The sequence below is a fragment of the Nothoprocta perdicaria genome, unplaced genomic scaffold, assembly GCF_003342845.1.
Source record: "Nothoprocta perdicaria isolate Ctin4 unplaced genomic scaffold, notPer1 scaffold_12, whole genome shotgun sequence".
NCBI classification, from domain to species: domain Eukaryota; kingdom Metazoa; phylum Chordata; class Aves; order Tinamiformes; family Tinamidae; genus Nothoprocta; species Nothoprocta perdicaria.
Window position 1 is genome coordinate 8,175,537 of NW_020454316.1, and position 25,042 is coordinate 8,200,578.

The 25,042-nt window shown below is 43.3% G+C and overlaps 2 protein-coding genes across 2 annotated transcripts in view; one reads left to right on the forward strand and one right to left on the reverse strand.

Annotated features, from left to right (window-relative positions):
• The first annotated feature begins 2,305 nt into the window (after nucleotides 1-2,305).
• On the forward strand, nucleotides 2,306-23,138 carry LOC112959879 (multidrug resistance-associated protein 6-like). Its single transcript, XM_026054014.1, has 29 exons — nucleotides 2,306-2,365; nucleotides 2,602-2,727; nucleotides 3,377-3,514; nucleotides 3,939-4,064; nucleotides 4,850-4,911; nucleotides 5,554-5,685; nucleotides 6,196-6,408; nucleotides 7,250-7,427; nucleotides 7,876-8,037; nucleotides 9,621-9,713; nucleotides 10,066-10,269; nucleotides 10,861-11,007; nucleotides 11,421-11,508; nucleotides 11,835-11,944; nucleotides 12,764-12,940; nucleotides 13,317-13,484; nucleotides 13,874-14,054; nucleotides 14,538-14,601; nucleotides 15,226-15,346; nucleotides 15,934-16,141; nucleotides 16,593-16,903; nucleotides 17,678-17,877; nucleotides 18,352-18,478; nucleotides 19,004-19,105; nucleotides 19,856-20,002; nucleotides 20,459-20,617; nucleotides 20,853-21,019; nucleotides 21,450-21,644; nucleotides 22,138-23,138. Exons 1-29 carry the CDS (start codon nucleotides 2,363-2,365, stop codon nucleotides 22,244-22,246), a joined length of 4,218 nt encoding a protein of 1,405 aa, XP_025909799.1. The 5' UTR covers nucleotides 2,306-2,362; the 3' UTR covers nucleotides 22,247-23,138.
• LOC112959878 (multidrug resistance-associated protein 1) overlaps nucleotides 18,984-25,042 on the reverse strand; it is a 54,835-nt gene continuing 48,776 nt past the window's right edge. Inside the window, exon 28 of the mRNA XM_026054012.1 lies at nucleotides 18,984-19,035. Within this exon, the coding sequence (XP_025909797.1) occupies nucleotides 19,000-19,035 (36 nt within the window). The 3' untranslated portion in view covers nucleotides 18,984-18,999. The remainder of the gene's footprint in view (nucleotides 19,036-25,042) is intronic.

Genomic DNA, 25,042 nt, shown 5'->3' on the forward strand with positions numbered 1-25,042 from the left:
AGCGCCGCGGCCCAGGCGCCCATCCCGCCGCCGCTGCCGCCCGCGCTGACTCAGCGCCCGCCGCCCGGAAGCGCCGCCGCTGCCGCCCCCTGCCGGGCGGAGGCCGCTGGCGCCGCGCGGGGCTCCCTTTTATCGTCGGCCGGGAGCGGCGCGGCCCSTGCCGCTCGGGTCGGGCAGCCCTGCCTCTGCCCTGCGCTTCCCGTTTTTCCTCCCGCGTTCCCCMTTTCTTTCTCCTCGGCAGCTTCGGGATGTGCCTTAGGTCTCCAGGATTTGCCTTTCGGGTGGCCGAGCTGCTGGGATGGGGGAAATTGTGCACAGGGATCACTCTGCGCCGAGCAGCCCCGGCTGGGTTGGTGCCCAGGGGGATGCAGAGCTGCCAGGAGCTGCCGGGGCACGAGGAGCCCCGATGGACCCACTGCAGTGCCAGGAACGGCAGACAGCGAGCGAGCCCTTTCGGAAAGCCTGGGAGGGCCGGTCTGTCATGGGACACGCACTGAGTGCAGCCCTGTGTCCCTGCAGGACACAACAGAACCAAAGAGCACGCCGAGAACCCCGTGGGGCCCCGCCAGCCCGTGTCCTGGCCGGGCCCACGCTCCTGCCCTCGGACAATCATTTACCCGCCGGGTGCCTCCCSGCGGCACCGCTGCCCTTTGCCTCCCCGGGGCGCCTCTCGGGAGCGCAAGGGCCGCCGCGCAGGAGTGCAGCCGGCAGCAAGGGCTCCTGCGGCTCCTACACGGCTCCCTGCGGGCCGCCTTGCCTGCCCCATCGCAGCCCCAGCAGGCTCCCACTGCGAGGGAGGGGGGCGGCCTCCTCCAGCCGGCCGAGTGCGGGCGGCCGCCCCGGGGGCAGCGGGGACAAGGGCGAGGGTGCCATGGCGGCGAGCAGCGGGCTGTGCGGCTCCCGCGCCGGTGCCGCGGGGCTCTGGGTGAGTGAGCGCCGGGACCCTCCTCATCGCGGCGGCAGCCAGCCCTGGTGTCCCCAATGCTGCACCCCGGCTGGGCTCAGCATGGGCGCCCACGGGGCTGCCTGGGCCCCAGCGGCGCCTCCGGCACCTTGTCCCGACCAGGACCCGCCAGGGGCAGCTCTGGTTGTGGAGACGCAGGATGAAGGACCGAGAGAAGGGAACAGTCTSGCCATGTGCTGCAGACACTTGTCAGACAGGTTCATTACAGAGTTAAGCCTGGAGCTATACTTTCAGTAAGGCAGCAAAATGATAACTTCTGTCATTTGAATACTTGCTTGGAGTCTGCTGTAACTATTTCTGCTATATGCCATAACCCAGAAAAAATGCCCGCTGAACCATTTTTATCCAGCCCAGTTCCCTTCTTCACCAGGCAGAACTGAGCTGTGTAGGCCAGGATGTTCCCAGCTGGCTGCTTGTGCACTGGCTTCACTTCTGCAGCTGCTAAGAAAAAGACGTTTTCCAAAACACACCATAGGTGAAGTTGCTTTGGAATTAGAGCTGAAATACATGAAAAAAACAGGTCATTGATACTTGGATGCTGACAGATCATTCAGGAATATTCCTTTGGGAACACAAGCTTGAAGATTTAGGCCATATGCCTTGTGACTCCTTCCATCTCTGGGCGTTAAAGTTTCACATGCACCAAAACCTGTGAGCGTTAGCAAGTAAAGCAGAGCCTGATCATAGCAACCAAAAAAACTACTTGTTCTCACACAGGTCCCTCAGTCTTGGACATTATTTAATCCCCTGGATCTGCCAGCATGGAGTCTTTGCCTTGAGTCTTTTGGAGTCTTTTTTTTTTTTTTTTTTTTTTTTTTTTTTTTTGATCATCAGTTGTTGCACTGCTAACACTTGCTTGCTGTCCATTCAGCTGTTGACTGTTCCCAACTGGCCATTATCTTTCTGATTCTGTAATTATTTTATCTCATTCCACATTCAATTTTATTGCATGTCATCTTTCTTTTCCTCTGGCACATGCTGTATTTTCATTACTATCTGACTTTCCAACCTCTTTTCTCTCTATTCTTCCACTTCTACTCCCTCCAAAATGCTACCACTGAGCCCTCACTYCCTCACCTATGACACTTTGCTGTTCTTCTAGCAGCTGCTAGCTCTAAATAAAATGTCTGTAACATTCTAATAGATCTCAGCATAGCACTAGCAACACATAAGAGCTGGTGCAACTGTGCAGTCTTTGCCATTCCTGTTTTGCTTCTGTGTCAGGACTGGAACCAGACGTGGAATACAAACACCCCCAGATTCACCTGGTGCTTCGAGAACACAGTCATTCCTTGGATCCCCTCTGCCTATCTTTGGATATGTTTTCCATTCTACTACTTGTATCTTCGACACAAAAACAAAGGCTATATTAGGATATCCCACATCTTCAAAACTAAAATGGTAAGGGCATTAAGCTCTGGTTTGATCCTAACATTATGGCAACTTTGATTCAGAGTTTTTTTTTTTTTTTTAATCATCACCTCTTCCTTGGCAATTCATCTCTGTGTTTGTTTYAACATTTACTCTCCAACCGAACCAGCCTTCCCACCTCTCCATTTTAGAGCCCAGGCTACTTGGAGGATCATCTGATCACCATTTCAGTCCATTCCAACATGTGTTTGTTGTCTCTGCCCCAGGTCCTTGGATTCATCCTTGTGATACTCTGTTTTTCAAATGTCTTCCTCATGCTRTGGAAAATAAACCAAGGAATCCCCTGGGCTCCAGCAATCATCATTACCCCTGCAGTGCTGGGGATTACAACGGTAATTCTCCCTTTATTTTCTCTGCACGTGGTCCAGCTTAGCCTTCCTGGGGTCAATATTCCTTGTATTTCTTATGTTTCTCAGCACGTTTGAGCAGAAGAAGCTGCTGGGGAGTAAAAACTGCTGTGAAGCCTTTGCAGGGTGGAGCTGCTGTTCATGAGTTTCTGTGGTTTGGAGTGCAGCGAGTTGGAGATGGGGCAGGACTACTGGGTCTTCAACTACTTACAGCCTGTGGGGAGAGTTCCTCACAGGAACTGAGGCAGCAGGAGTGATCAGGAAGGGATCTCACAACAAGAGGACAAAATCTAGTTTCATACAGCTACAACATGTGGTTGATATCTTGATGAAATGGGTTTCCTGCTCAGCTAAGTGCCTCCTCCCTTCTCTCATTGTGTATTTGTAGCTCTGATCCTCCCAACCTCTTGGCCTGCCTATAGTTTGATTGCTTGCCCTTTCAGTAGCTACATTATTGAGTGCAAAACTGCACATGTCCTTCAGCTTTAACCTCTTAGCAGCAGTTCAGTTCTGAGCATCTTGAAATGCTTGAACAAACATACATATATTCTTTTCCTTTATGTATCCATTAATTTGATAATGATGTTTGGCTTTACCAGACACTTACCTGGACATTTTTTTCACTTCTTCTCAGATTCTTGCCATGTTCCTCACCCAGGTGGAAAGAATGGTGGGCACTCAGTCTTCAGGCATCTTGCTGATTTACTGGCTGCTCACATTCCTGTCTGCAGTTGTGATGCTTAGTTCCAAAATCCAACATGCCGTAGAAGGAGTAAGTGAAATGATGTATATCTAACATGCAGGAGCATGAAGGCTCTAAACAATATATCTCTATTTGTTGAGAGGAATGGTTGATGATTCTTAAACATCTCCATCCATGTTTTTCTGACAGCTCAAATGACTTCCTATATGAATAAAAGCAAAATGAATGTACATATGTCACTAAAAATTGGCCTCACCCCAGATTTTGTATCAGCATAAATATCTTGGTATATTATACTTCATATTATTTGGGTATTTTTTCCATTTAAAGTTTTTCATTTAAGTAGCTCTACATAATCACAGTTTAAATAAATCCAACTATAGAAAATACACTCATATTTTGTATGAGTTAATGGCTTTTAGGATCTCATATGTTACCTTTCTCTACTATTTCACATTCTTTATCTCAGTCTCAACAGTATTCTGTTTCGTAGGGCTTCCTGGAAGACCCTTTCCACCACATTTCAACCTACCTCTACGCTAGCCTGGTGCTAGGAGAACTTGTGCTCTTTTGCTTAGTCGATCAGCCTCCCTTCTTCTCAAAAGCTGCCAACAGCCCTGTGAGTATAGCAGCTTCTCAGAATGCACTGGTATGTTGTCCAGTCAGGAATTTAAATTCCTGCAAGTATGCAGAAACATGGTTATCTGAGATGTCAAAAGCATCATTCTCTATAAAGGACATGATTTTTAAAAAGTAACAGGTAGTTTAACTACTCAGTTTGGACTGAACCAATTTATTTGCAGAACACCTGCATTTGCCATTAATGTGATGGATTCTTTGCCCTCTTGGGAGTGCCATAACCCAGCCTATTTCCCAGCCTGTTTCCCTTTCTCTCTTTCTCTCTCTTTTTTTTTTTTTTAATCTAGCACTCCTCCTCTCACTCTTCCCATCTCCCAGTTTTCCCATAAGTTTGCCACTTACTCATAAGCTTTTTCMTGCTTCTCTGATTTTCCCATTCCTCCCAGCCCTAGCTAAGCTAACAAGACTAATAAGCCCCCCTGGTTCACTCCTGAGTTGGGAGGGCACCAAGCAAGCACAAAAGCATCAACATTATCTTGAGTGAGGGATGAGTAGGGCTGAGCTCTGTGCTTGAGAAAATGAACGTCTTTGGTTGTGAAGAGTGCAAATCTTTCCTTCTTCATCTTAGGCATCATTTGAAAACTAATTCTCCAAACCCTCCTGATCACACAGACCATCCACAATACGTTCACCTTGTCTGGGGCCATTAATGGGGATTGTTCCTTTTTGATTACTTCTCCTWTGGAAGCACAGGAGGTGACTGTATTTATCTAACCTGTAGCCACTTCCACATATAAATATCTTCCATGTTTTTCCTTCCATCAGAATCAGTGTCCAGAAGCCAACACCTCTTTTCTTTCCAAAATCACATACTGGTGGTTCTCTGGGTAAGAAAACCATGTTTTTTTTGTTTTGGTTTGGTTTTTTTTCTCCCAAAAAACTTTAAACCATAAATTTGAAAGCTGACTTTGCAATCCTGGATAACTCTAGCTGTGCTTCTACAGAGCCCTCCCAATCCTGAAAGAGACCTCAGTAATCCACCACAATCTCTCTACACCACCCACAGCCCCATCTACCTGGRGCAGACCTCCCTGTAACAATACTGGGCAGAGACAACATGTCAGAGAGGGACCAGGACCCACCCAGGTGCTCTGCATTCAGAAGGGATTACATCCTCTGGGCCTGATTGCCAGCAGTGATGAGGCCWAGGCTGGGTCTCACCAAGTGATAGACTCAGTTAAACACCACTTGGTTTCCCACTACCCGTGCCCCAAGTCTCAGTACAATTTAAAACAGAATTTGGACTTGCTTGCAAAGGACAGTTATGTTGGCAGAAGATAGCACATGGGTTTGAAAAAAACTGCTGTTCCTGAATATTCATGTTTATTCTGGGAAAGCATATTTCTAAATAAAGTTCTATGTAAGCAACTCTCATGACCTATTATGGAGCACTAACCATCTGTTTCAAATATGCTACATGCAAAAAACTCCCTCTCTCCTTAGATTATAGCAGGTTCTGTGTTCTCCAGGCTTGTCAGGAAAGGCTATCAGCAATCCTTGGATGTGGATGACCTGTGGTCAGTGAGGAAAGAAAACTCCTCAGAAGAAATTGTTGCCCATATTGAAAGAGAATGGAAAAAATATCGTAGCAAATCAGAGCAGTGAGTACTTGGTCTAGAGGGTATGTGATGCGCTCAGGTTTCTCTTCTAGATGGTGCAGAACAAAAAAGATGCACAGGTGCTGACACATCATCTCCAAACAGATGCCTTTCTCCCCTCTGATCCCCACAGAGGGCCATGCAGATCACTTCAGCACAAATACATGAATACAGATGAATTCATTCCCATTGAATTGTCAATTGAACAAAGAAAAGGATATATGAAAAATAACTAACTCTCTGCTGTGAATATTTGGGAGTCATTATTCTTTAGTGAGTCAGTAGTGAGTTTCCTTGTACAAAATTAGATTTTGAGTGTTGATATCTTCTGAAGAACATACTTTAGTTCCTGGAAGCGGAAGCTTTAAGTTCTTTGGGGGAGGGAACATTTTCTCAAGTACATTTATACTGCACATGATATAAAACCCAGTGTGGGATATTTAACAATGAAAGCAGAATATCCTCAAACTTTCTCCATTGCAGGTGGACTTCTTATTGTTTTTTTTTCTTTAGAAAAATGGAGTCCATGACATTTAAAAGGGTTAAGAAGAGTGAAACTGGCTTAGCAGAAGCTGAGGAGACGCAGGTTCTGCTGCAATCAGAGCAGAGTCAGAGTGGGCCCTTACTGAAAGCGCTATGGAGCATGTTTGGAAGCTATTTTCTGCTTGGCACCTTCAGCTTAGTTATCTGTGATGTCTTCTTGTTTTCCATCCCCAAGTTACTGAGGTATGTGCAGATTTAGAATGCATTCCAAAAGGAAATACCACACTTGAAAGATTGTTCTGTGTGTGTGTGAACTCACACAGAGATGTGCATGACAGCACCCACAGAGACTGACGCACAGAAACTTRAATTATAAATTTTGTAATGCTGATGAAAGGAGCTTGATTATCATTTGTAGTGAAGCCACAGTCAGTTTAATGACAAAAAGCTATCACTGGCCAAAGCTGTGCATATTTTTCTCATGGCTCTTTTCTGACAATGGAAAGGACCCATTGCTCCAAGTCTTGACTTGAATAGACTTGACTAGAACAAGAGTGTCAGTTCTTGGATTGTTCTGCATAACACATAGATCACATAGGCTGTCAGTCACTTGCTGTAGTCTTAAGGCTCTGTCCCATTAAAAAAAAAAAAAACAGTTGTACGTTCTATATATCTCTGAAATCTTCCTGCTTTAGGGACTATGTTCAAGGCTAGAATAAATTAATTGGCTAAAAGGCTAAATGAAGTTCTGGAATGTCCCTGGCTTTCTTAGATTATGGCTCCTAATTTGCGTATTTCTGACAAATTCATGCAATTAAGAGCCATCCTTAACACTGAAAATGAGGTCACCCCTGAGGGGAAGATGTTGAGATCTGAGATTGCTCTGAAACAGAGTTAACACGTGTTTAAAATCAGGATGTTGTAGACACAGGATACTTAGCAGTCTGTCCCACTCTTCTGCTCTTTTGCTGACAAAGTTCAGCCATAGAGAATACAGAAGAATCCCGATATTTCTRCATTTCTGTGTGTCTGACATTTCTTCAGTTCTACATGGGTTCATTGGCACTGTGCTTCTGTCTTGCAGCCTTTTCCTGCAGTTCATTGAAGACCAAGAAGCCCCTAACTGGCACGGTTATTTCTATGCCTTCACTCTGTTCCTGCTGGCTTGTCTCCAGACTCTGTTTGAACAACGATATATGTACATGTGTCTCGTTCTGGGACTGAGACTAAGGACTGCGGTAACAGGGCTCGTGTACAGGAAGGTGAGTCTGCAGCTTTCCAGTCAGCTTGTTTTTTTTTTTTCTAAGCCCTGCATTAATCATTATGACAATGCTGGCACCATTTGTTAACAATATCAGGGAAGATGCTATTAGAGAACTACTTTTAGCATATATTTCTGTGCTGTACTCATCTCTGAACAGCATGTGGGAAGTATTTTGCTATTTGTTTTTCAAATCTTACCTCTTAAGGGATAAAAAAAAGGGGGGGGGGAAGCAATTTAAGCTTCCTTATGTTGTAAATTATGTTCATTATCAGAGAGGATAAAATCTTCATCCTGAAGTGAAGTTACATATCCCAGCCAGTAGTGTCCTATCAGTRCCTAGGATTTGACATTTTTCCATCCTTTCCAATGTAAGGAACAGGAAGGAGTCTGATTCTCAGATTAAAAGTTGTTGTTTGACTGTGTTTTTCCTTCTCTACCCTGTCTAGATCCTAGTCATGTCAAATGCATCAAGAAAAGCAGCAACAGTGGGTGAAATAGTTAATCTGGTGTCTGTTGATGTCCAAAAGCTAATGGATCTCATTATCTATTTTAATGGGACCTGGCTTGCTCCTATTCGGATTATCATTTGTTTTGTCTTCTTGTGGCAGGTAAAATATGTCGAGAGCACCTATCAATCCTCTTCTATTATTGACATTGAAATGGAGGAGTTTTCCAAGTTCTGCTTAGAGCTTTGCTGATCTGAATAACTAGAAATTATCATATTTTTCTTAACTTTGTAGCATGATAGATTCACTTGTGTTATTAGAAGATATATTTTTTAGTGTAGAATCCTTTTCTGATGCTTCAGTTCATCTCTTTACCTGTGTATTCTGCATTCAGTCTCTTTTGCCAGCTTCTGCCATCAGACCTCCTTTTGTCAGCTCTTCCGAACAAACTGGCGGGGCCCATTGCAGGCTGCAAGTTYAGTTCCAGGTCCTCTGCATAGCTACAAAACATAAAGTGAGAACAGTTTGAAATGACAGCTTGAGAGACTTTATCTTAAGGTCTGACTAGCAAGATAAATGAAYGAGTTTGAAGCAAAGTTATATGATATTGAAAGAGTATGGGAAACATTAAATTTCACAGGTATTGAGGAGTCTAGCAAGGAGAGCGCAAATCCTAAATTTGATTTAATGCTGGTAGTCTAAAAGCTTCATTTTTTTTCCCCCTTAGTTTYTTGGCATTTTCTCAGCAGGCCAGAACCCTATTTCTCAGTCCTCAGTCCCCATTTTTTGCTGGTTGCTCTCTAAGTGGAAACACAAACGCTACAGAGATAGTAACTTCTCAGAGGCCTTTGAGACCTTTCTTTGATAACTGGGAGTAACTTGCATGCCTTGTACCTGGCTGGATCCTCCAAGCTTGGAAAGCAGCTTGGCAGCCATGGCCTACACTGTTCAAAGTTCATCATCCCTTTTTTAGTGATGGGACAAACAGAATGTTGTTGTATACAGCAGAGCTACATGAAATTTTTCAGTAGTAGCTTACAGATTGTTTTGCATCTCCCTCTTTCTTATKTAGAAATAATTAATACTTTGTTTGAGTAGTGTGTATGTTTTCATCACGGTGCCTCCTGGCACTCACCTCTCTGCCAAACTGAAGCAATCTGCAAAGGGCTGCAACTAAACCAGGGAAAAAAACCTCTTTATATTGGCTCGGAGCCACAATCATTGTGAACCCTGGTATCCAAGAGCTGCCCAGCTGTACATGGCACAGGAAATGCAGCCATTTCAGCTCCCTTGCTGATACAAATTCAGGCAAGCTATTTATGCTGCAAGAATATTATGTTGAGCATCTGCTTTTCTTTTAAACAAAACCTGATTGGGGCGACTTGCTTAAGGCAGCCACAAGATGTCCTCCTTAATGCATCCAAGAAGAGATGGGAAGAAACAAACGATTTTTAAATCTCAAGAGTAWTTCTGGGTCTCTTTCAGCCCTAATCTTGTTCTTAAAAGGGAAGCAAATAAATTCAGCCGAGCTTGATGACAGGAGCTACCCTGCCTGGAGAGCTTGCAATCCCCAGGGATCAGGGAGCACAACTCCCAAGAAGGGCAAAGCGTAGACCAGCGGAAAGCCTCGGGTAKGAGGGAACGTCAGGCAGAAGCTTCAAATGAGAAGGAAGGTGGGCCARGAAGAGTGCAAGACTCTTGTTTCTGGCAGTCACCAAAAGCTCTTTCCTTTTCTCTCCTGGCAGCTTCTTGGGCCATCTGCCTTGACTTCAGTTGCTGTGTTTCTTCTACTTTTGCCGCTGAATTTTGTGATCACAAAGAAAAGGAGCCAATTTCAGGTATATTTTGTTTCATAAAATTGAGAAATGTTTTACTGATGTGAAACATGCTGGGATTCAAAAGCTAAGGGCTGCTATGCTCTCCCAGGAAACGATCACATGGAAACCAAGACTACAAAACAAATCAAAACCCAGTGATTAGAACAGACAGGTTGTAACAAAAACTATTTTACTAACATGGATCACAAATGCATATTCTGATATTATTAACTATATCAACCRCTTTGTAAACTAAAGAGTATATACAGCTCAACTGCAGGAAAATTTGTGTGGAATTTTTAGGTAAGATCAAAATGTTTTTCAGAATAATTGAACACTCCTTTTAAATTATGTTCATAAATATTTATTACAGGAAGCCCAGATGAAATATAAAGATGAGCGGGCCAAACTCACCAATGCCATTCTCAGTGACATTAAAGTAATCAAACTCTATGGCTGGGAGAACATCTTCATGGAGAAAGTGCTTGATATCCGGAAGCAAGAACTTCAGGCCCTGAAAAGATCTCAGATCCTCCTCTCAGCATCTCTAGCTTCCTTTCATTCATCAACTTTCCTGGTGAGTGGTTCACCTTCCTACCTAAAATATACRCTGCTCTTATTTCTACTTTTTCTGTGTCCCTCTCTGAACCAGTTTTCCTTTTGGATCACTATGGATAATGTCTACCCAGAAGATCTCGTGATCTCACAGGAGTAGTTGAGCCCTAACAGAATCTGCCATACAGACATTTACATTATCCTAACMGTTCAGTGGACAGTCACCTGGTCTGGTGCTGTGTTTCAGGTAGACTCACTCATCCTGTTTTGTGTGAACCAACAACTGAATATCAACAACTGCACCAAGTTTATGGCTCTGTGTATATCTTCATAAATCCCTTTTGCCCTTGCTGTTCTTGCAGCCCAACGGGGAATTAGTTGTGCCTATGACCTTGCCATGGTTGCAGCACCAAAACCTCTTTAAAACAGAACARAGATCTGGATTGCTGCTTTTGTCACTTTGCCTCTGATGTTTGCAGGACAGTGGTATTATATATATGGCTGATAACCTAGCTTCAACTAAAGGGATTCCAGAGTCTTCAGAAAAGGGCTGCCATCCTGAAGCATTCTCTTGCCTGTCTAAARATCTGTGTTTTCTTTGTTTTTTTTTCAGATTGCCTTTGTCATGTTTGCTGTCTACACTCTGGTTGATAACACACACATCCTGGATGCTCAGAAGGCTTTTGTATCTTTAACCTTGATCAACATTCTCAACACTGCGCACTCCTTCCTGCCCTTCTCCATAAACGCTGCAGTCCAGGTTAATTACAGGCTATGTTTTTCTTTCATCATAACTATTTTTTTTCTTTTTACTTATTATCATTAAAGGGTAAAGAGTAGGTATTTCTTATGACATTCACTCTCAAGCCAGCTATTTAATTGTTGTCATGAAATAGTGAAGGATTTGAGCAAGGATTTGCCACAAGGATTTGCTGCAAAGGAACTTTAAAGTACTGTTTTTCTGCAGTATTCCATATATTAATAAAATAGCCACCAACAGACACTCTGCAGTGTTTTGGAGCTATATTTCTRTCCTATGGTGTGAGGCTGGGGGTAGTGCTCTTTTCATTGGGCAGCACCTAGTCAACAGTTTAGGTAGGTCTTCAAATTAAGTCTTATTTGGAATTCTAGCAATCTTTCTATCTATTCTATCATGTCTTGTGTTTATTTCAGGCCAAAGTATCTTTAAACCGCTTAGCAACTTTTCTGAATCTAGAAGAACTGAATCCTGACAGCTCAAGCAGGAACACTTCTGACTGTGGTGAGCTTTTGTGTTGGCATTAGTGCCTTGCAAGGGGTGCAGTTTGCATTGCTCGGCTTCCATTCTTAGGGTGCTTATATAGTCAAGAGCAAAAACATCTGTAACCATCATTTTCTCTCTCAGGCCTATTCATTGCTAACTCTCAATGCCTTGATAATTAACCTCTTCTTCTAGGATATAAGGTTCATCTCATATATCTATATCTATATCTATATCTATATCTATCTATATATAAAGTATATACTGAAATGTAAAGTCTCATAAATAGGCACATTTCCATACCTACCTTTGAAAATATATTAACTCTACCACTTCCTATATTTTAGAGCAGGCAAGCATCACCATAAGGAATGGAACTTTCAACTGGAACAAGGAAACTTCTCCTTGTCTTAGAAGGTACAGATTTACCCTTAATCATCTCACTTCTGAAGACCAGGTAGGATGCAAATATTATATATTATTATCAAAACATGCTTTTCTCAATAGTATTGTATGAAATTACAGAAACGAGGGTGGAAGTTGATGAGGACATTTTTATTGTAACGAGAAAACAGCAAGAATTTAGCTTCTTTTCAGAAGGCACATCTGAACGCTCATAAGAGACTAACTGGGCAGAGGGCTTTTATTTTGTAGCATAGATCTAACTGTGCACCAAGGCTCCTTGCTTGCTGTAGTTGGCCAGGTGGGTGCTGGAAAGTCCTCCTTGCTGTCAGCATTACTTGGTGAGATGGAAAATACAGATGGCTACGTGACCGTTAAGGTAAATGTTCCTCTAAGCATTTGCTTGTGATTAGACATTTTCAGGAACAATAAGATACTACCAAAGGCATCAGCTCCTTGATAAAAACCTCTCTAGTTTACTGCTGAACTTTCACAAGGGCTGTGAGATATTAGCTTGTGTTTATTCATCTGAAAGTACTTAAGACCTCTTGGATGATCCTGGCCCTTGGGAAGGAGAATTGGAACAGGACTGTGGAGATCCAGTCCAGTCCCACTCTGACACTGAGCTGAAAGGGCTCTTGACTTGCTGGTACCTCATTTCTTCTTCTGTAGGGCAGTGACAGGTGACTTTGCAAAGCACCTGAGAGCTGTCAATGGTGATAGTCATTCCTCACTCTCATTTATGACACCAAACTTCTATAAAGTTAATTGAGAGGTCTTTTCTTGAGAGACCCTTTCCCACACTATATAAAACTCTTCAAGTTCAGCTTATAAAAAAGATATTAATAACTTTCTTCCATTTCTGTTTTTACAGGGCACAGTGGCTTATGTGCCTCAGCAAGCTTGGATACAAAATGCTTCAGTGGAAGATAATATTGTCTTTGGGAAAGAGATGGATGAAATGTGGTTTAACAGTGTGATTGATGCTTGTGCACTTCAAGCTGATTTGGAAAGCTTTCCTGCAGGGCCTAAGAGTGAAATAGGAGAGAAGGTACTGGGCCAGTTTTATATTTTTGGCCAACTTTTCCATAATTCACTACAACTTAGGTGCACTGTTTGAAACACCTCAGGGAGGGACTAAATTTGCAGCAGGAAGGTTCTCAAGAATTTGTGCAAAATCCTGATTTAACAGGGTTTGAAGCTCACCATCTGACACTTAAAGTAGCCAGAAATAGGAGAGATGGTTAAAGTGAAATAAACATTTCCATATCATCCTCGGGTCTTGYGCAGGTCAGGGGATTTTCAAGTGAGGTTGCTGCTGCCTCTTTAGAGAGGAGGACATTCTGAATGATTTGAACATAAGGAGGCCATAAACCTGGCAATGATGATGTAACCTTAGAATAAACAGCATCAGTGTGTTTTTACAGGGGATTAATATATCTGGAGGGCAGAAACAAAGAGTGAGCCTCGCTCGTGCAGTGTACCAGAAGGCTTCCATTTACCTCCTGGATGATCCTCTGTCAGCGCTTGATGCTCATGTTAGACAGCATATTTTTGAACATGTTCTTGGACCCAAGGGCCTACTGAAAGACAAGGTATGTCATAAATACTAAATGATAAAAGCTAGTAAAACTGTATCTGATCATCAGGTTCCCTCAACTGCCTCTCATGATTTGGGTGCTCTCTGCATCAAAGGCTCCCAAGTTGTGTTTTTGGGGTTTTTTTTGCGCAAGTGTAGCTCCATTCAGACTGATGAAGTTGAAGCACAGTTTTCACTCTGTAGACAACAGTGGCAATCAATATGACACAATCTCTGATTAACATAAATCTAGTTAAGAGTTTCAAGTCTAGGTGGAATCAACTCTCAGAAATTCAAGTTCACACCAGTCATGCACCTTTCTTCAGAAGATGCCTGACTGCAACAGCTCAAGGGAGCAGTGGAGAGGCTGGAGCAATTCTAACTGTTCTCTCTTGATTCAAGTAGACCCGTGTGCTGGTGACTCACACAATCAACATTTTGCCCCAAGTGGACAATATTGTTGTGCTGGTGGATGGATCCATCTCAGAAGTTGGTTCTTACCAAGAACTTTTGCAGAGAAATGGAGCTTTTACAGAATTTCTTCATTCACACATTACAGAAGAGAAAGCAGACTCTGGTTTACCAGGTAACCAAAAGGAATTGGAAATATTTTTCCAGCCTGATCAGTCATTTGTTTCATTCTTAATTTTATACTTAACACTAAAGAACTGGAGGTCAGTTGCTGTTCAGTTAGGAAGAGGGAAAATAGAAAATAAAAATGGAAAAGCCATTCTTAAGATTTGTTCTATTAAGGACATTTAAAGCAGAGATTCCATCACAGTAAGGTAGTATTCTATGTGGAAAAAAAACCTGTTAAATTAGCAGACTCATTACTCTAAAACTGCTTCTTCCATAAACTGTTCCATCTTAATAGAAACCTATCATGCTATTAACATAGTCACCTACTATACGTGTCATGTTTAAAGCCTTAGATTATTTCTAATTTTAGAAATAATGGAAACAATTATTTTCAATGAATCTTTCCTCCATGTTACCAATATCTCATGGTTATACAGGACAAAATGGCAATGTAAAGCATGTASAGAGAAAAAGTGCACTTATTTCACAGCTGTAGGAGACACCAAAGGCACCGTCACTTCTGGGAATGGTCCATCATGGGAGAAGCTCCATAGGTAAGCTGGAAGCACTGTCTCAGACATCAAAAGACTTCCTCCAAAAGCCTGTACAACRCTCCGTGAAGACTCTTACAAAGTACAATTCAGGTTTGGGATCAGTCTGTAAATCAGTGAACAAGCAAAACACAAGACTGGACAGAGAACTGYTCTTGATTATGGAGACTGAAAAGCATTTTCTTTGTATTCAATAGCTGTAATTCATCGCAGAGCTSAGGTACAAGGCATAGCACTGTATTTGCTGTCTAGTTCCCAGTGGGGCTGCAAGGTCTGACTCATTTTGTCAGTCACAGCTAGTGAATGCTCAGAGCTTCCATCTGATAATAACTACACCTGCTAAACACCAATGTATGTAACCAACGCTCTGGGTCACTGTGTCCAAAAACCAGAGTCCTAAGACCAGACATGGGTGTAGTGGTGGATGCGTAAGGTTATTCACACCCCCATGTTAGCTCTGGGAACATCACATTCCAAATATGAAAAGTGTCCTCAACTGCCATTAGGATGAAAGAAAAGGTATTTCAGCTTTACCCTCATGGTGGTGGGRATCCTTAAATATAAAAAGACTGTAACATCTTCGTTGCCTTGGCTAAAAGTTAAAAGCAATTTTGTTTGTTTTACAAGCGAAAGTTCAGTCAAGTCTTCTACTATGAAAAGAGAGACTAGTCTTGCAAATCAAGACTGCTCCACTGCTGTAGCTGCCCAAGGAAGATTAACCAAGGGAGAGAAGGCTCCACGTGGCAGGGTAAGTACAGCCCTCCCATTACAGCAGACACTTGTTCCATAGGCTTTTTAATGACCCACTCATGATACATGGGTCAATTCTCTGCCTGAGATAAATCAGTGAAACTCCAGGGAAGCCAGTTTGTCCTATAACTGAGGGAAAATAATTTCATCATTATTTCATAAAACAAATATGATTCATGCAAACAGTTGTCTCATCATGTCCCAGTCTAAATGGTAGTTACAGAACAAGAATAAGGCATGTGCATTGCAGAGAGCACATTCAGAAAGGGATTTGGGAAAGAATAGTATTACTCGAGAGACACTGAAGAGATTACTGAAGAGAGAAGGTGCACTGAGGTCCGGATGGGGCATCAGCATAGAGAGTAGATGGTAGGTTGGAAAGGGAGAGACTTGTAACGTTCTATCCCCAACCCCCTGATGCTGCCAGGAAGGGGCACATCAATGTTCTTGTCTTATCCAAGTGGAACACCTGAAAAGGCAGGGAGTGTATTATAGAAAATAAAGAAGCATAAGCAGGAATCCAGGTAAGAGTAACACTTGATCCTTCCCAGCCCTCCTTCTGTCTCTTTTATGGTTTCACTCCAGGTTAATATTTCAAATTACGTGGCGTACCTGAGGGCGATGGGCTCCGTGCTGTGTTTGTACATCATTCTGCTGTTCACCTGTCAGCAAAGCGTGTCATTTTCTCGTGGSTACTGGCTCCGCCTGTGGACAGATGACCCTGCTCACAACGGGACGCAGCAGCACACATCGCTCAGGGTTGGGGTCTTTGGTGCACTGGGAGTCATTCAAGGTTTTTTGAACTTCTCACCTAATTCTTCTGCATTTGTATCTCCCTTTCCCATACTCAGGATATTTTCTCAGAATATAAGCAAGTGCACACCCATAGGCTCTTAGCCTCGTGGTCTCTTGGCAGTGCCCCTAGGGGTTTGGCACAGAACCTGAATCTACAGGCTCTGACGCACAGAAAGGACTTCTAAGAGACCTGAACAATATTTCCAGTGTTACTGCCTGACACTGCACTTTGTGCTGTGCTGTGCATTGCAGTAGGCCATGATGATTARTGTCTTCTGCCTACTGGGGCTATAGGGGCTGATAAGTCTAGAAAAATCCACCACTGGAAGAACAACTTCCATGTTTCCACCACTTCTATTAATTGCTCTCCTTTATTGCATTCCATTCCTCCAACAAAAATATGTCCAAGTTGGATTTGTTCAGACAAATAATTATTTCTAAAATTACAGCCCTCTGCAGATTCATTTCCACTGCAGCCGTCCTCCTGGGAGGTGTGGCAGCATCGCACAAGCTCTTTCTGCAGCTGCTGAGGAGCGTTGCTAGATCCCCCATGATCTTCTTTGAGCAGACACCCATTGGAAACTTGCTGAACCGCTTCTCCAAAGAAATCGACGCCATTGATTCCATCATCCCAGACAAGCTGAAGTCCTTGCTTGGATTCTTGTTCAACCTGCTGGAAATCTATCTTGTGATTATGGTGGCTACGCCAATGGCAGCGATGGCCATAGTGCCCTTGACGGTGCTGTATGCTGTATTCCAGGTAGGAGTTCAGAGAGATAGACAGACAGAAGAAGCTGCAGCCACAAGGCCTGTCCTTTTAGAAACCTCCTCTCATTTCTTAGGGGTCAAGGCACACAAGAACTAGTTTCATCTCCCACATAAAATGCATCCATTTTGTTCACAGAGCTGCCTGTGAACAAACTGAACAGTAGTGACTTTTCCCACATCACCTCAACCCCTCAAAGCATCCCAGAGACCTCAGAGAGGCTGATGTTCTTCTGGTGTCCACATCAGATCTTACCTAGAGCTACACTTCTTATTCCCATGAATGTAAACAAAATCATGTCAAGACCAAAGGCTTTTTTTTTTTTTTTTTTTCCTCCTTTCTCTCAGCATTGCTCTGCTGGCTCTGCTGCTTTTTACTAAACATGCAGCATGTCAAACAGCTCTCCCTTGGGGCTCTGGAACCCCACTTGCCTTGCCAGGTAAGGCTGAACATAAGGAAAGAGCAAATAAAGGGTGAATGTACTTGTCTGTTCCCACACAGTTCAGAGTTCAGGGTGCAAGTTCAGAGGCTTTCAGGTTTGCACGGCCCTGGCATCCCTGGTAATCAAGCATATGATATTCTTAATGAAGATCAAAGCATGTATCAGAGAGAAACACTGCAATCACCTTTTAAGGGCACCTCTTACCCACAAGTTAGGCTTTGCAATGTTARTTTAATGGGTATTATTGCATTTGTCCAGCCCTACTGAAATTCTCTGTGGAGCATAAACCTACTCGTCACTTCCTCTTTTATTTCCCTTTGTGCCAGCACTTCTATGTTGTCACCTCCTGCCAGCTGAGACGCCTGGAGGCTGCCAGCCGATCACCCATCTACTCCCACATTGCAGAAACCTTTCAAGGGAGCAGCGTGATCCGTGCTTACAAGGACCAAGRGAGATTTATTCTAAAAAGCAATTTCCAAGTGGATGAGAACCAAAGAATATGTTTCCCTGGAGCAGTTGCTGACAGGTACAAATCTCCAGTGTAAAGCATGGTTTAATCTCATAGCCCTAGTGAGCAGAAAGCTGCTGCTAGAGGTGTGCTGCATTTTAGTCCAGGATCAAGCTGGTACATGCCTGGTGAGGCCCATCACTGTGGGACAGAAGGCATGAGGCCTCCAGCAAACCCACCAGACAGTGGCACAAGCAGCTGTCTGTCACTGAACACATAAGGAGCAAGAGATGTTAGACCAATTCATCCAGGCCCCAGCTTGCTGGCTGCCCCCAGCCTCTAGCCCCCAGATCCGAACAGGGACGAGGGGTCAGCATGTTTGGGCAGATGGAGCCCCCTGGACACATGGAATGGCTGGTTAGGCAGCCATGGGGTGGTAGYGGCTTTGCTGAGCACCCTAAACCCCTGCAGCTCCACAGGTATTTTACAAAGTAGTCAAATGCTAGGGGGAGGAAAGAGGAGGGAGTGCTCTGTACTGTTCTCCTTTTGCAGGTGGCTTGCCACAAACCTGGAGTTTCTGGGCAATGGCATCGTGCTGTTTGCAGCACTATTTGCAGCAATTGGCAGAACGCATCTTAGTCCAGGAGCTGCTGGTTTTTCTATTTCATATGCTCTTCAGGTAACTCAATGTTTAACATCATGCTGCCCTGTGTCAAAAGCAACTCTAAATACTCTTCTAGGTTTAGAAGACTTAATCTGCTCATCTAAACTACTGTCATTGCTGAAATGCAGAGCCTCTTGCAAATATGGCCCATTAGAACCCCACAAAACAAAACTGGAGAGCTCCGAACAACTGAAGCTTGTCTCAGGATCTGACTTAGGTGCTTGTAGACTAACTCTGCAGTGATGCAAGAAACAGTCAGTAGTAGCAGTAGTAGTAGTAGTAGTAGTAGTAGTAGTAGTAGTAGTAGTAGTATCTTCTTCTTCTCTATAAATTTGCTTAGAGAAAAGTTGGTTTTTTACTATACAGCTTAAGAAAATTTCCCAAGGGCCTGTGATTATTTCTTAGTCTTTTAAAAATGATTTCTCAAGTATCTAGCAGATGAAGTTTATAAACAAATACCATGACATATTACCAGCCATCTTTTGAACACAAGTCAACAGTCCTTTTCTCTGTCCTGATGCTTCTGTTTCCTTCTGCTAGATAACTGGTATTTTGAACTGGATGGTGCGCTCCTGGACAGAAATAGAAAACAACATCGTTTCTGTGGAGAGAGTCAGAGAATACTTGAGGACTCCTAAAGAGGTAGCTACCCAGCTATTAGGCTTACCAGGAGAGCTGAACATCTCTACAAACCAAATGAGAAACTTGGCCGTTCCATCTAGACAACCCCCCTAGCATTTCTCCTCTGAAAGGCCAGTTTTGCTTCCTTTAAAGACCTGCAGCTTTTGTTTTTTTCCCTGTTAACTAGGCTTGTTTTATAACCTCTGATCATCATATTTACTTAAGCCAGTTAAGAATCCAGATTGTCATTAAAATAGCTTCACTTAGTAACACCCATGGAATGAGCTGTGTTTTCTACCCATATTTGGAGTTATGTATTTACTGTGCCAGTTCAAATACAACCCAGTGATAACTGATGGCTGCTAGATAGCCTTTTAGCCACTAAGAATCTCTAGTGCAGTCAGTTTTTATGTYCTGTAATCATTAAAATAATTTTTTCTCCATATACTGTGCTGAAATCCTACTAACACAGACGTTCACAGTGCTGTTTGCAGGAATCTATTAATCTTTTTTATTTAGACTATTACAATGTCAGAACTTAGACATGTGAACAAATGCTTATCCTCATTTTCAATTAGGATGATTTAATCTTTAAACGAAGTAACAAAGTCAAATTTTAGATTACGGAAGTTAGACTTTTTCTTATTTTGGAGACAGTAAAGAAAATTGGAAAAATTCTGCACAGATATCTTAAGTCTCCCATTTCAGTTTGTCCCTTTCTTTTGGTAACTTAAAATCCGATTTACACACTGTTTATTTTCATCTCTCTAGGCACCCTGGACTCTAACTGGCAAACCTCAAGGTCAGGCTTGGCTCACTGAAGGAAGAATTGAATTCAGAAACTATAGTTTGCGATACAGGCCAAATTTGGAGCTGGCACTGAAGCACCTCAGTCTGACGATCCATGGGCAGGAGAAGGTAAGCGAAGCCGTTTGTCTCATACAAGCTGCGAGTGGGAACAGTGCTTTGCAGTGATCACATCTGGCCAAGCGCTGTCCTTGCCGTACACCAAGGTAATAGTTCATCTGTGTGAAGGCCATGGAAATGGATAAGCCCTTTTCTATCCATCACCCTGCACACCTCTCCTAGAGCAAGGCAGTTTCCTGCATGCATTTCATTTTTCAAATCTAGGCTTCATTCTAGTTGGCAAGTATTCTAGATGCTTTGCTCAAAGGTTTTCATGATTTCTTCATAATTAAAAACYGTGATTCCCTTTAATAATATATCCCTAAACAATATAAGTCTTGAACAGTCCTCAAAATTTGAACCATGTCACACTCATGTTTGTACATCAGCTAAGAACTATATAACAAGACTGTCCAACAGTGCAAAAGGATCAACAAGATTAACAAACCCTTCTCGTTGCGCTCACAGATCGGTATAACTGGAAGAACAGGAGCTGGGAAATCTACTCTTGCTGCTGGACTGCTGCGGTTGGTGGAAGCCGCAGAAGGAGAGATTCTAATTGATGGAGTAGATATTGCTCAAGTAGGTCTCCATGACCTCAGAACCAAGATAACTGTGATACCCCAGGTATGAAAATAATTTCCAGAATATCTGAGCAGTTCTACCAATCTTAACACATACGAAAACGTTAGAAAAATCACTGTGAAAGAAATTTCAAAGATTTCAAATCTGTAAATAACTTCTATACTCAGCTGCTCTCCCATTCACTGTAACGCTAGCCACCGGTATCAGCCAGGAGAGAACACCATGGAGCTCATTTCTGCAAATTGTTTCAAGAATTGTTTGTGCTTTCTGTACKTAGGATCCAGTTTTATTTTCTGGCTCTCTAAGAACAAACCTTGACCCTCTAAACCAATACACTGATGAAGACATCTGGACAGCTTTGGAACTGACTCAGCTCAGGAACTTCATTGCAAATTTGCCAGACCAGTTGGAACATAAGTGCACTGACCAAGGGGAAAACCTAAGGTACCTTATTTGCAGAAAGCCAAAGGCAGGGCAATACCAGGCCCTGGGTTAGGAGAATACATAAATAGCAGGACAAGGAATCTAGTTTATCAAAAACAAAGGAATAGCACCCAGACAGCAAGTCATTGCACAGTTGTCCTATTTAGCAGCATAAAAACACATCAAAAGACACAGAGTAGAAAAACTTTCTGGCTGAATCATTGTGGTGACTTTTCTATGCAGTGATTCACTCACTGTCCCACTGTAATATTCATCCTTCATTTTCCTAGGTTGTTTCACGCTCTTATCTGTAAAGTCACCCAGTTTCAATCACTCTTTCAGGAAGAGAGAACAATCACCTTTTCATACTGTTCTCAAACCAATCATGAGTTCTAGTCCCAGAGCGAATTGTTTGTCACTCTCAATTTACCAGCCCTCTTCTCATTTGCAGCACTGGTCAGAAGCAGTTGGTTTGTCTGGCCAGAGCACTTCTCCAGAAAGCCAAAATCCTGGTCCTAGATGAGGCTACATCAGCTGTAGATCTAGAGACTGATCTTCAGATTCAGTCCACCCTGAGGACTCATTTCAAAGAGAGCACCGTGTTAACTATAGCTCACCGTGTAAACACCATCATGGACTGTGACAGGTAAACACATTTTCGCACAGTTTCCCCAGCAGAAAGACAGAGAACCAGACAAACTAACAGTAATTTCACTTCTGTCCTTTCCTTGTTGAACCCGCAAAGGTTTGCATTACGTCCTAGGAGCTATCTTACAGTAGCTAGGGCCCAAGAGGCTAACCAGTAATTATAAATGCCCATATGATGCATTTCATGCAGTATCACTCTCCTAGCTAAACCCTAACTACAGCTCTATACTTCATTTTAAAATCACAAAGCCAAAACACCTTCAAAGTTTGCTCTAGTCACAGTTGCCAAGAGCCCCTTTTCCCACAAAGTACTTCAGCAGCCGCTCATCATTTCAGTCCCACAGCTGTTTCCCAGCTGAAAAGCTGCTGGAAGCTTGGTTGAATCATAAGCTAGTATTGAGATATATTTTCAAACTAAGTAGAAATAACTTGGAGTTTATTACAGTAGTTAGTGTATCTCCAGGCTTACATTTCTATTTTAACGTTCACAGGATTTTAATCTTGGAAAATGGTTGTATTGCTGAATTTGATACTCCAGAAAAATTAATAGCTCAAAGGGGAGCCTTCTACAGACTGGTGGAAGAATCAGGCCTTGTCTGACTCACCTGCGGAGCCCACCATAATGCAGTACCACTGTTAACCAGGAATAATTGATCTCTTAATTGAGTTGTTACCTTCATTTGATTCTAAAATGCCCAATACTCAACCAAATTGTGCTTGAGCCATAGCTGCGCTGGGGAGATGAGCAGAGATGACTTGGGATTCCACGTTCATTATCTTGTGGCAGTAAGCATAAGCACATATGGACCGTGTTGCCTGTGGGCTGCCTGTCACAGCTGGCAGGGAACCCATCTCACTTCCATCAGCTCGGATGGGGCCTGTGCAAACTGTGCTGCTTGGAGCGCTGACAAAGAGCCTCAGAGGGAGAGAGCCAGCGCATACACTGGCTTCCTGGTGCAGGAGAGAATAACTGGGCTGGGATCCTGCTGCACTTGGAGCAGGGCCACTGTGAAAGCCAGGCAATTGCCACAGTCACGGCTGAGCTGGTCTGAAYGCCATCACCCAACATTTCTAAAGGGATTTTGTTGCAAGGTGTTTGTGCAGTGCAAAGCATCTTCCTGCGATCCAGGATATTGTCTGCAGCACGACAGTCCATCAGATGAGAAGTAGTGGGAACTCACTTGCTTCATTCCCAGCTTTCTGCTTGATCTGCCATGTACCATCAGGCAAAGCTCTGACCTCCTAGCACTCACTTTCCCTCCCAGCTTTTCCCTTGTCAGCAGGGAGTGCAAATGCACCTTGTTTGTGTGGCACAGCACAGCCCTGGCTTGGAGCAGGTGAAAAAATGGAGCAGTCCTGGAAAGCAAAACCTCTACCACGGTGCTGGGAATCACCTGTCAGAGCTGCTCCCATCTTGGGGACACAACARGAACATGAAACAAATAGACTGTGAGACTGCGACGTTCATCGTGACTTTTGTTACAGCACTTTGTTTTCTGGGAGGCTGAAATTAAACCAGAATAAAATATTAAAATAACTCTCTCCTGTAAGTTAAACTCATAATACTAAGAGGAATATTAGTGGAGAGGATGGGATAACTCAAGCCAGTAACGTCAACTCAGACCAGTTGAACCTGCAGCAGCTTCTCTACCAGCTGTTCAGTAGCTTCTTCACCCACATTCAAAGCAGTTCACTGTTTCTGGCAGATGAGTGCCCAAGATCTTGAAGCCCAATGCCTGCTGCCCTACTTGGCCAAAACACAAAGGGGAGGGGAGAGAGGAGGGGAGGGGAACAAAAAACAAAAAACAAACAAAAAAAAAACCCACTCCCCCCCCCCCCCCAAAAAAAAAAACCTACCCTTTTTTGGGGGGGAGTAAAGGCAGAAAACCCTTTTTGTGATTAAGCAAAATACCTTAATTAAGGGAGAGAAGAGAAAAAAAGCAACAAAGAACAGATTCAATACAAGCGCCATAAAGCATTATTAGTGGATCTCCAAACTATGTTTTAAACTGTATTTATAAATAAGAGGATTTCTTTTTTTAAAATTATTTAACTGAGGTCAAAGACCAAGAGTAGTGCCTGTGTTGCTGGGCAATTCTAAAACACATATCTTTTAGTGTACCCTAATCTCTGCTATAAACATCTTTTAGAGGCTCACTTTCTGTTCCTAAGTTGGTAATGAAGAGAGAAGGCAACAGAAGGAGAAAATAAACACACACAATTTCCCGCTTGTAATCTTTGAAAGGGCACACTGCTGCTGCTGCTTTGCACAACTTAACAGTGGGCAAAAATACCCTGAGCATCCAAGCCCCAAGCTGTGCTGAAAGGGCAAAAGAGGCAGCACTGTGTCAAGATTAAATCTGACACAGAAACTGTGCTGGAGGAGTGGAATCCCTGGCTTTGTTTCCAAGTGGTTATGTAAGTGAAATTAGGAACTCAAGTCTCCCACACAGAGGGTAACTACGGTCTGCTCAAAGCTCTACATTAACAACCTGCTTCACAAATTGCTCTGAAGAAATATTAGGAATTAAACATCTGTTTAACATCTCCAATGATGTGAATGTATAAATCTGATCAAGAGAAAGACTCCAATTAATTTTTTTAATCAGTTATTGTGCAGCGTAGAGTGCAGCACACACATAGCAATTTATGTTTGTTTAGTGTTTGCTAGCAGCTCAAATTCCAAGTAAAACTTTCCCATCTAAACCCAGTTTACTGACATCTCAGTGGCTTTTCCAAGTCTATTTTTTCCTTCTGAGCAAAACAAACGTTTTCACTGGAGGTCAGGGCTACTCCGAAGACTCCACCAAGAGAAACTTATACCTTCTGTACCCTGCATTTCTATGGCAGAGCACCCATTTCCAACCGCCCACCGAGCTGCAGAGCCCTCCTGGGGACAGGGGCAGAGGCAGCAGCTGCTGGATGGGTCRGCCCTGACAAAGGAGCCTTAACCCATCCCTGCTCCAGACCCTTCTCCTCCACTCCATGTACTTGGAAACACACAAATGGCACCAGACAGCCCTGAAGAACAGCCCACACAGACTAAAGCAACTGGTCAGCCCTGCATTATTTCATMCCCACAAGATCACCCAGCACTAAGAAGCCCTCACTCTCTCCTAAGGACTTCTAAGCAATCATATGAAATGAGATCAAATCTTAATTTGACCYATAAAACATTCACTGCTCCAGTTCTCTGTCTTCACTGCATAGGTAGCTGTGGACACATATAACTTCCTTCCCTGTCCACACAGAAGCTGTTTATCACAGCAGCATTGGGAGTCTCTGGGAAGGAAGGGAGGAGCAGGGAATGATGAGAGATTTCACAGTGCCAACAGCCTCCCTTCCTAAGGCTCTCCTCGAGCAGTTGGAAGGGGAGAGAACCTAAAAGCATCTGAT